This window comes from Barbus barbus (assembly GCF_936440315.1).
Source record: "Barbus barbus genome assembly, chromosome: 14".
Taxonomy (NCBI): Eukaryota; Metazoa; Chordata; class Actinopteri; order Cypriniformes; family Cyprinidae; genus Barbus; species Barbus barbus.
Genome location: NC_136742.1, coordinates 29,594,741 through 29,606,356, shown reverse-complemented (window position 1 = coordinate 29,606,356; position 11,616 = coordinate 29,594,741). Strand labels below are relative to the sequence as shown.

At 37.3% G+C, this 11,616-nt stretch overlaps 3 protein-coding genes across 4 annotated transcripts in view; 2 read left to right on the top strand and 1 right to left on the bottom strand.

The window, feature by feature from the left end:
* The first annotated feature begins 44 nt into the window (after window positions 1–44).
* Window positions 45–879, top strand: LOC306880531 (NADH dehydrogenase [ubiquinone] 1 beta subcomplex subunit 1-like). Its single transcript, XM_079434094.1, has 3 exons — window positions 45–101; window positions 520–664; window positions 746–879. Exons 2-3 carry the CDS (start codon window positions 525–527, stop codon window positions 780–782), a joined length of 177 nt encoding a protein of 58 aa, XP_079290220.1. The 5' UTR covers window positions 45–101; window positions 520–524; the 3' UTR covers window positions 783–879.
* An 853-nt stretch (window positions 880–1,732) lies between these two features.
* On the bottom strand, window positions 1,733–10,343 carry LOC306880510 (ribosomal oxygenase 1). 2 transcript variants are annotated; one of them, XM_079434062.1, is made up of 15 exons: window positions 10,183–10,343; window positions 9,439–9,579; window positions 9,208–9,362; window positions 7,761–7,860; window positions 7,562–7,675; window positions 7,058–7,164; window positions 6,860–6,967; window positions 5,884–5,918; window positions 5,592–5,770; window positions 3,480–3,584; window positions 3,247–3,388; window positions 2,460–2,580; window positions 2,158–2,257; window positions 1,996–2,082; window positions 1,733–1,904 (listed from the first exon to the last, which is right to left on the bottom strand). In XM_079434062.1, exons 1-15 carry the CDS (start codon window positions 10,252–10,254, stop codon window positions 1,851–1,853), a joined length of 1,620 nt encoding a protein of 539 aa, XP_079290188.1. In that variant the 5' UTR covers window positions 10,255–10,343; the 3' UTR covers window positions 1,733–1,850. The 2 variants fall into 2 exon arrangements, with proteins under 2 accessions (XP_079290188.1, XP_079290187.1); XM_079434061.1 differs by having other exon boundaries at window positions 1,867–2,082; window positions 10,183–10,296.
* A 239-nt stretch (window positions 10,344–10,582) lies between these two features.
* The window catches only part of LOC306880501 (exostosin-like 3), a 31,607-nt gene continuing 30,573 nt past the window's right edge, over window positions 10,583–11,616 (top strand). The window contains exon 1 of the mRNA XM_079434047.1: window positions 10,583–10,753. The gene's annotated coding sequence lies outside the window, so the exon portion shown is untranslated. The remainder of the gene's footprint in view (window positions 10,754–11,616) is intronic.

Below are 11,616 nucleotides of genomic sequence, written 5' to 3'. Positions count from 1 at the left end.
CCCTTCAATCTGTCACGTTGATAGTTGGTACAGTCCAAAGCCCTCTAACCCTTCCAGCTAATGCTACTGTGCTAATAACACACAGAGGAAACTAACGGAAGGTAAAGGACTTTAAATTAATATATATTCAATTAATAAACATGTTTTATACTTCGTTTTGACTATTAAAGGGAATCAAGTGTTTAAAAGGGGTTTTCTGTGAAAGTAATGAAATTAAAATCTTGTGTTTATGTGAGGACGGAGACGGGCCCAGAGCAGTCACCTTCACATAAACACAAACATTTATCTTTATATATATATATATATATATATATATGCAGACAGATCAATGAATGCTGCAGAATTGCTGTATTTCACTATCTTTGACGCCACATAATTGACATAATTATATACACATATACTGAGACATGTATACAATACGAGTCAAATGTTTGAACACTATTTATTTGTATAATCAAGCATTTAAGCAGCAGCCATTAATAATTAAACTTAATTGATGTCTCTTTTCTTTAATGACAGGCATCATGGTGAACTTCGCAGCAGTGATTCGTGAGCACTGGGTCAATGTTCTGGTTCCTCTGGGATTCGTGATCGGGGTTTATCTGGACCGATGGAATGACCAGAAGCTCACAGCATTCAGGAACAAGAGTGCTTTATACAGCAGGTCATACGACATCTTATAAACATGTCTTAAAACCAGAGTGTGTAAGTGAATCGTTTCTGAATCTGTCATTTCTGATTTCAGGGAACTGAAGCCTGGTGAGGAATACACCTGGAAGTGAGACTCCTGCAGTGATATTTATTGGACCCTCTGTCTAGAATGTGTATATTGTCTGTTCATCAAGCATGTTGGCGCAATAAATTTTGCATTTAATTCTGTAATGTCTTGTAGTTTTTATTTACAGCACATTAAGGATGAGTGATGGGAGATTTTGTTAGTTGACTGGTTTCTATTCAGTCCAAACTCCTGCTCCACATCATGCCATCCCAAAGAGCCACAAAATCACTTTCACAGACTTTTTCATTAACTGTTCCCATCTGGTGGAATGACCTGCCCAACTCAATCCAAGCAGCTGAGTCCTTAACCATCTTCAAGAAACGGCTAAAAACAAAACATCTCTTCCACTCTATTCTAATTCTATTTGATCTCTCTGTCTTCTATTTAAAAAACACACACACTTGGCCCTGTATCAACTGCATATTTATTCTCTAACTGCTAGCTTTTCTTGAAAAACTAACACTAGCTTTTTTTCTATTCTATTTGTTTCTAAAAAAAATAAAAAACCTTGCTACATGTACTGCGTTAGGCTAACAGAGACTTGTCATAGCGCTTGCATGTTGTTGCTGTTTTGATTGCTTCTATTGTCATCATTTGTAAGTCGCTTTGGATAAAAGCGTCTGCTAAATTATTAAATGTTATAAAATATCAAAACATGTCCCGATTTGATGTGATTTTGCGGCATCATCTGTTTTGATAATTTCACATTTTGATTTCCTATCCTGCTTTACATGGCCTATTAAGATGTGTCCGAAATAAACGCAATAACCTTTTTTTCATATTTGAATGCAATAGCATATGTTGTTAGAAGACACTGTTTTAACACACTCTTTTAGCACTGATGCAATTCTGCAAATTTACAGAAGTGTTTGTTTTCCCAAAATGTACTAAAATCAGGCCACAACTGTTCAACAAGACAAAGAAACCTAAAAAATTACAAATACTCTTTAGTTTGCCTTCTAAAAATGTTTTATACACATAGGTAATTTCATTTGACATAAAAATGTAGTTAGAACAGATAATAAGCATATGACATAAGACACTCATTTTCTTTAGTCACAAAATACTGTTTTTATTCAGCTGTGTGGATCAGTCCCTTCTCAAAGAGCAGCTCAGCCAGAGACATCTGCAAAACGAGATTCATTCATTCTTAAAAGCAATTTGAACAGGTCATTAAGGGATAGAGTCCTTACGTATAAAACAAATGCATGCAGTACCTTAGCCTCCGTTGTCTCGCATGGTAAACTGGCCACAGAAACAAACTTGGGATATGAATGAATCAGAAACTCCATGGCATCAATGTGCTGTAAAAAAAACATGATCAGCCCAATGCTTAAAGAAAGTAAAAGCTGCCGTTTCAGACAAGAGTACATGTTTACCTCTGCTTTCATCTCAATGCTCTTGGGCTCTACTTTATGATAGACTCTGGAGTTCTCAGTAATGTAAAAAAGAGAGACTGTTTCTCCATCGCCGCACAACCTATGAAGACAAAAATATTTGTATTTTTATTCTAGCATATATAAACGAATGTGTATCTTCATAATTAGTAATATTACTTTGTGGCACCCCAGGTTTCACTCTTATATTCAATTCAGACTGCAAATTCACTTTATACAACTCAAGTATATTTATGCAATATAAGATTGACAAGGGTGATAATTGTTATAGAAAATACTGGTACCTTGCAGCTCCAGCCCGCACGAGTCTGATTTGGGTTTGGCCCTTCAGTTGAACAGTCACATCGAGGGCCTCACCGTCTCCCCATCGAGCAGGAGCCCCATACACACTTCTGGCCTTCTCCTCTATAAAACACACACACACATACATTTTATTGAATGAATATTTGAACTTTAATCTATGGAAGGTAATTAGAGGTTTTTTTCCCCTCACATTGCTTACCTTTTCCTTACAATTTTTGAGTTTATATTTCACAATTCATACTTCTCACAATTCTGATATAAACTATTTAGATTAGATTAGATTCAACTTTATTGTCATTTATGCAGAGTACAAGTACAGAGCTAATGAAATGCAGTTACTATGAGATACAAAAAGCCAGAATTGTGAGTTAACTGTTTTATTCCATGTTGGTAACTGGTTTAATATAGAGTACCGTAGCAGAAACAAAAACAAGTCAGAATTGTGAGATGTAAACCCAAAATTCTAAGAAAAATGTCAGAATTGCAAGATATAAACTCAAACTTTAGAGAAAAAAGTAAATTGTGAGATGTAAACTGCCAATTTGGAGAAAAAAAGTCATGTTTGTGAGATATCTGATACAACAAATATAACTTGAACCATGTTATTTCTGTAAAACTGGAATATATTTAGACATTTACCACACATATATTTTCTGAAACTCACAGAATTGGTTTAGACAGAAGTTATATGTCTGACCTTTCAAAGGGGATATTTTCAAGTAAAACACCACCTGACCTTTAGCTGTGGCGTGTTATTGTGAGACTCACCAGCGCTCAGCACCGGTGGAAGGCAGTCGTGCAGGAAGACTCTGGCTTTCTGATCCACAGCAGCATCGACTGGTGCAAATCTGACCAGTTTCTCCATCAGGTCCTCAACGCGTGCAATGAATTTGTCTCTTCGTGGGTCTTCCTGTTCACACGCACAAGTGATTTCTGTGTCAATACGGCTCAGGAACAAACAGAACGGAGCCAGTATATAAATAGAGTAGAAACACAGGTACCTTCTCAGAGTTCTGAACTCCCATGAACTGAAGGTAATCGCACGGCAGTCCCTTCCTGAACTCAACGTCTTCCTCCATCGCGATCTCCAGAGCTGCTGGCATCAACTGCAAATCAAACACATTCACTGAAGTGACAAGATGTAATTGAGCTGAATCTTACATAGAAATATCTGCTTCACATTTGAATCAATTATCTGCATTATTACTATCTGCATTATTTCTGTAATGCAAATAAAGAAATGTAATAAAGTAATTAAATCATGCTGTTAGGACATTTATTCATTCATTCATTTACTTTTTAAATGTATACGTAAAATGTAATTCACAACTTAACATTTGTCAATTGAAAATAATAATGTGGTTGCATAAGTGTACACCCTTAAACTAATACGTTGTTGAGGCACCTTTAGATTTGATTACAGCACTCAGTCTTTTTGGGTATGAGTCTATCAGCATGGCACATCTCGACTTAGCAAAATTTGCCCACTCTTCTTTGCAAAAACGCTCCAAATCTGTCATCCTGTGCACAGCCCTCTTCAGATCACCCCACAGATTTTCAATCAGATTCAGGTCTGGGCTCTGGCTGGGCCATTCCAAAACTTTATCATCTTCTGGTGAAGCCATTCTTTTGTTGATTTGGATGTGTGCTTTGAGTAGTTGTCGTGCTGAAAGATGAAGTTCCTCTTCATCTTCAGATTTTCTAGCCTGAAGGTTTTGTGCCAATGTTGACTGGTATATGGAGCTGTTCATAATTCCCTCCATCTTGCCTAAGACCCCAGTTCCAGCTGAAGAAAAACAGCCCCAAAGCGAGATGCTGCCACCACCGTGCTTCACTGTGGGTATGGTGTTCCTTTGGTGATGTGCAGTGTTGTTTTTGTGCCAAACATACCTTTTAGAATTATGACCGAAAAGTTCAACTTTGGTTTCATCAGACCATAACACATTTTCCCACATGCTTTTGGGAGACTTGTGTTTTTGCAAAATCTAGCCAGGCTTGGATGTTTTTCTTGCCACCCTACCCCATAGCCCAGACATATGAAGGATATGGGAGATTGTTGTCATACTACACAGCCAGAAATTCCTGCAGCTCCTTTAATGTTGCTGTAGGCCTCTTGGCAGCCTCCTTCTCATCTTTCCATCAATTTTGGAGGGACATCCAGTGCTTGGTAATATCACTGTAGCACCATATTTTCTCCACTTGATGATGACTGCCTTCACTTTAGGCATTAGATATACCATGGAAATTCTTTTGTACACTTCTCCTGACTGATACCTTAACAATGAGATACATTAACATTAAATATACATTAACAATGAGATCCCTCTGATGCTTTGGAAGCTCTTTGTGGACCATGGCTTTTGCAGTAAGATGCGACTAAGAAAATGTCAGGAAAAGCCTACTAGAACAGCTAAACTTTATTTGGGTTTAATCAGGCACTTTAAATGATGGCAGGTGTGTACTGACTCCTATTCAACATGAGTTTGACTGTTATTGCTTAATTCTGAATAATATCCTTAGTTATAAGAGGATGTGCACACTTACGCAACCACATTATTTTATTTTTTATTTTTACTCCACCTTTCCTAAAAGATTTCAGCTTGTTTTTTAATTTAGTTGTACAGATTATTACAGTTTACATTAAAGGTGGAAAAAGTTCTGAAATGATTTATCTTGGTCTCATTTTTTACATCACAGAAACCTGGCATTTTAACAGGGGTGTCAATTGTTGAGTCTTAGATAGCAAAATTCTCCCCAAAAATCAAAAGAAACAAAGTAGCATGTTCCTCTAAATTCTCATTTCCTTAATGTAAAAAATAAATAATATAAAAAAGAACAAAAAAAATAGTACAGTAATTAAATTATACCACTACTGATAATTAGGAAAGGGGGATATTAAGTGTGCTTGATTTCCATGAAAAAAAAAAAAAACAACTCACCATGCAAAAAGATCTAAATTAGGCCCTAATTTAGGTTAAAATGTTTTTTTTTCTTTTGATTTTGGTGTGCAGATATTTGAATTTTCTTTCATGAACTTTTGTGAGATTCACTTATTCAAAATTCATCATTGATTCTTTTCAATTCATTCCCAACTCAGAAGTGAAGGGTCGTACTTTGAGGAGCAGATCTCCCCAGCTGTTCCTCTGGAAGGAGGAGACGGTGATGTGCAGCGAGTGAGCGTCAGGCAGACAGTCGCCCTGATGAATGAAGCCACGAGGAAAATACAGCAGATCACCAGCTTCCAACACCACGTCCAAGATGGGCTGCCCGATCTCATTCTGACTGAAATTAGCTTGAGGAGAAACGCAACAGAGACAGTGTTTACCCCCCTTATAACGATTGATTTAATTAATAATGCACTATAAATAATAAAACTCTTGCTTTGTGTGTAAAGTCTGTACTTACGACTAGACACTAGTGGCAACACTTCATCTTTAGATCTGAAGGACAACAGAGGAGCTACTAATTAATACTGCATCTCTTCAGTTGGTGCAAGTAAAGATTTTAGAATCAGAATGAGTTTATTGGCCAAGTATGTTTACACATACAAGGAATTTGTTATAGTGACAGAAGTGAATAAATAAATAATTTAAATTTATGGACATGACAGCTGAAGTTTAAAGGAAGAGTTCACTCAGAAATCAAAATTAGCTGGAAATGTCCTCACCCTCAGGCCATCCAAGATTAGGATGAGTTTGTTTCTTCATCAGGTTTGTAGAAATGTGTCTCTGCATCAGCTGCTCAGCAATGGATGCTCTGCAGTGAATGGGTGCCGTCAGAATGAGAGTCCAAACAGCTGATAAATACATCACAATAATCCACACCACTCCAGTTCATCAATTAATGTCTTGTGAAGCCAAAAGCTGCATGTCTGTTTCAAATAAATCCATCATTAATTTTAACTTTAAACCATCGCTTCTGACCAAAATATGTTGTCCTCTCACATCAAAATCCACCCACATATCTGTTCTGGCTTGTAAACGGTGCTTGATCTGTGCAGATTTCTCTCCTGATTCAAACTAGATAACTTTTTCACTGAAGAAAGGAATATTATGGATAGAGGACTCGTATTTTAGCCGGAAGCAATGGTTTGTAGACAAACATGTAACTTTTCAGTTTAGAAGCCATTAATTGATGGACTGGAGTGGTGTGGATTATTGTGGATTATTGTGATGTTTTTATCAGCTGTTTGGACTCTCATTCTGACGGCACCCATTCACTGCAGTGCATCCATTGCTGATTAAGTGATGGAATGCTACATTTCTCCAGATCTGATGAAGAAACAAACTCATCTACATCTTGGATGACCTGAGGGTGAGAAACTATAACAAATATTCATTTTTGGGTGAACTACTCCTTTAAAGCGTAACTGCTCACTCACCGAGGGTTGTACACTCTCCAGTGCTTTTTGCCCTCCAACTGCAAAATGAACGCCTCTATATCATCATAGTGAGGAGCAAAACCCTGCGTCCCCGCTGGTGTCAGGTATCTGAAAAACATATCACAGTTAAACAATAACTGACAGAGATTGTAGCAAATTTATGTAATAATATAGTGTTAATGAACCATGGTCACATACACGTTTGCGCCCGCCATACTGCCAAACTTCTCCTGAAGAATAGAGAGCACTTGCCACACAGTGGAGGAAAACGCTTGAGGATTGAGCATTCTGAGAGAACAGCCACTCTGACGACAGATGACAAGCAACATATGTGAATAAACTTCCCACTTTAACAGTAAATTAAACACTAATGCTTTACAGATGTGTTATATTGCAATGACAGTTCCTGCAATTTTAAGAATGTTTGCACAACAGCATATTATCACAAGTCTCTTCTGCTCACCAAGGCTGCATTTATTAAAATAGAATAAAAACAGTAATATTGTGAAATATTATTCTAATTTAAGATAGCCATTTTCTATTTGAATATACTGTACAATGTAATTTATTCCTGTGATCAAAGCTCAATTTTCAGTATCATTACTCCAGTCTTCAGTGTCACATGATCCTTCAGAAATCATTCTAATATACTGATTTGCTGCTCAAAAATATTTCTGATTATTATCAATGTTGAAAATGTACCTCATAAAAATTCCACACAGTGTATGGTAACGCTCTTCCTGGAGGATTGTGTGTCTCTCTTTTTCCATTTGTGTAGCTCGTCACATCCAGATTCACTCCATACTGCACGTCATCCTAAAAATAAAACTGAACATTATTACATCTGACAGCGACATTCGATACATTGATTCCTTCTAAATTAAAGAAAAATACTGCTTACATTTCTTAAGATGTGGTCAAACTCAGCCGTTGAAAAGAGTCCCTTGTAATAGTCTGGATTCTGTCGTTGGATCAGAATCGGTTTCTTCTCCCAATTATCTCTATAATGTGGAGAGAACAAGACCTGTAAATCATCTCTGATCCAAAGCCACTTCTAATACACTTTGTGGATGAAATATTATAGAAATATATATTATGTGAATTATTCAACAGTTCAATGTTGATTCAATTCTATGGAAACCCTTTTCCACCACAGAATAACAAAATTAAAAAAGGACTCATCTCACAAATTAGACTTTAGTCTTTTTCCTCAGAATTGCGAGATATAAACGTGAAATTAAGAGAAGGAAAGTCTGAATCGCGAGATATGAACTCAGAAATCTCAATTTACGTCTCACAAATCTGTTATGTTTCTGCCACAGTAATTGCGAAAATTCGTCACAATTGTGAGTTTTTATCACAGTTCAGACTTTTCTTCTCAGAATTCTCCGTTTATATCGCAACTCTGAGTTTGTATCTCGCAGCTCTGGATTGTTTCTCAGAATTGCAAGAAAAGTCAGAATTGTGATTGCAACTACCTTTTAAAGGGGTCATATGACGTTGCTAAAAAGAACATTTTGTGTATTTGGTGTAATGCAATGTGTTTATGGGGTTTAAGGTTCAAGAAACACATTATTTTCCACATACTGTACATTATCGTTACTCCTCTTTCTGAAACGTGTCGATTTTTACAAAGCTCATCGTTCTAAGTGAGGCATGCTCTGATTGGCCAGCTATCCAGTGTGTTGTGATTGGCCAAATACCTCAAGCGTGTGACGGAAATGTTACGCCCCTCACCGTATTGTGATGCTGTGTCCCGACACCACAAAAACAATAAAACCCATTATAAACAAGGCATTTGTTGCATCCAGTGGGAACATAATTACTGATTATAATGACTTATGCTGTCTTTTTACGCGTCACGCTGCGTAAACATTACCATGTCCGCATTTGTGATTGTAGAAACGTCAAACTCGCGTTTGAATCGTCAGTGGCAAATTCTTTAAATAAGAAAACATACTTACAGGCTGTGGGTCAGCAGCGCCAGACTGTCCTTGCAAAGTTGGAATTGCCCGACTTTATAGAAACAGCCTTTGAGCACAGCTATCATTGTAAGCTACTCCCAGGTTCAGGAAATAGTCCTCCGCAAAATTGCGCTGCACACACTCTAATATCTGCATTGCACTGTTCTGGAACAGTGTAGTAAAAACTATTTAACCACTGATTTCTAGTTGTGTCCTCTTTTGGAAGCCCAAACAAAGTACTTTTGCTTTCACAACAAAACACACAGCGACTCCAGGACACCAGCGCCTCATATGACCCCTTTAAATTTGTTATCCCATGGCAGAAACAAGCTTTCATACAATTCAGCTCATCAATAAAGAAACGAATGAAATTTTGATTCCCACCTGAAGAAGCTCTTGTCTTGGACTGGGTGAATAAGCCACTGGAACAGTCTGTTGGCTCTAGCTCTGCTGTTGTTGACCTTCGCCAGATCTGTCAGGAGCGCATCAAGAGCTGGACTCTCAAATCCTTCACCGTTATGTGTCTCACAGTCCTTCTCCTGGAAAACAGAAGATTGTGAGCTTCAAATCTCCACTGATGCTCCATTATCCGTCATCATACGGTTAGACACTTACGGCCTTAGATTTCTCCTTTTCACTGCTGCTGAGCCTCATGCTGGACTTCAGAGGTCTCGTTCTTTTCTTTTTATTGGATTTCTTGTTTGGTTGGATGCCATTCTCTTTCCTCTTGATTTTCTTTGCTGGCGGTGACTTAGCCTGCAAGGCAGAAGTCATGCAATTACTTTTACAGCCCTTACAAAACGTTGGTAATTCCATGGTATTTTTAATACAGGGGTTTTAAATCCCAAATCCATCCTGGTGCTAGGGTCCACATGCTAAAAGGCAGCAATATATTTTCATGAATAAAGACCAAATTTGTACAGTACAAAACTAACATTATAAATACATGTAAAAAATATTATTCCAAAAACATTTATTTTCTATTATGGTATTTTTTTCTACTCAACATAGTTGCACTATTGGGTTTATTACAACCAGTCTTTAAATCAACGATTTATTGATTTTATAACATTTTTCACACACCTTGGTTTGAAAACCCTGCTAATATTGAGTGATAGTGTATACCAGTGTTTTAAATGATTGTTATATTTACATGCAAGTTTATTTAAATGGTAGCTAAAGAATGCGGGGTTGTTAGCGAGAGAACAGAGAAGTTTAGTACACTGCATATCTAGTAAATTCAATGTGTATTGATTATATCAGAAGCCTTTACTGATGAGCTTGATTTAATTAACAACTTTGCAGTGAAATTATGGTTATGTTTTTATCATGACATCCCTCATATGCAACATTTTTTACCTGAACTTGTGGTTTTATCCCTCCTGATAACGACTGATAAATAGATAATGCGGACATGTGTTTTCTTTCCATGGTTCAGATGTGAAGACACATGAGCGCTTTCCTTCGGCAGGAGTCAAAACAGACAAACAGCGCTCATACTGCCACCTACAGGTCTGGAGCTGCAAATACATGTTCAAAACAATTTCCTCTTACTAGATCCACCCGTGTGTGATATATCAAACACGCAAATACACGATTATCAGTAAATTATTAATTACAAATTATTTTTACCCTGAAATGTTACCGAAAACCTGGCATAAATATTTATAAACGTACTCTCGCGCTTTCCGCTCTGAGCGCTAGATGGCAGCACGCGCACGCAACGCCGCGCGAGCTCTCAGGCTGCTACCGCGCATGCGCAGAACGCCGCTGCTGTCTGCTGGAGCGCTACGCGTTTTGCTGCACCTCAGGACGGAGCGTTTTCAGTAGCCGTTTACCGGGCCGTTTCTGTCCGTTACCGACACCGTGGACACGCTGAAGAACTGAAGTTTACGAGCACCGACGCCCGTTCTGATGGATTTATTCTGAGGTAAAGTTACAGTAAAATAACGGTTGTGTCGTTCGTTAGCGGGTCGGTTAGCAGCGGCTAACATCAAACAGACAGATGCTGAAAAAAACATTTCTGATTTCAACATATAAATAGCACTCGTATTGGTACGTTAGTAATTTAAGTTATGATATTACTCTAAAATTAATAATATCGGTGGAATATGTTTGATCTCTATGTTTCTAAAGTACTGCAGGGAATCAGTGTAAGTTGGTCATTTAAACGACGACAGACTCACTTAAACAAATAATATCAGACACACATTGGTATTATTTAATCTGATCACCAACATCAGATTTTAAATTTGACATTCAATTATGACATCTGCACTTATATCAGAATCGCTCTGATCTGATTTATGTTATCTGATTATAGATATCAGACACTTGTCATTAATTTCTGCGATCTGCTCTGATCCATAATATTGGTCACTCTAATCTGGTCATTAATGTATAATGTCTGATCTGTACAATAGTATCAGACAGACATTGATCTGATTTATTAATATGTAACATTTCGTCTGATTGTCAATATCAGACACCTGCTCTGGTCAGTAATATTGTTCACATTCTAGTCTGGTCATTAATTGTTTGATGTGCTTAATAATATCAGACAGACACTGATGTGATTTAATAATATGTAACATTTCATCTGATTAGCAGTATCAGACACTCTTTAGTTTAGTAATTCAATTCTAACTCCTAATCCAGTCAGCAATCAGCAAAATACAGATATATCAGACAGTGATGTGATCTATTACAATATATAATGTGAGATCAGATTTTTCTCATTATTTACAATGTCTGATATTGATTTTGTTGATATTGAATATCACATACACTCTG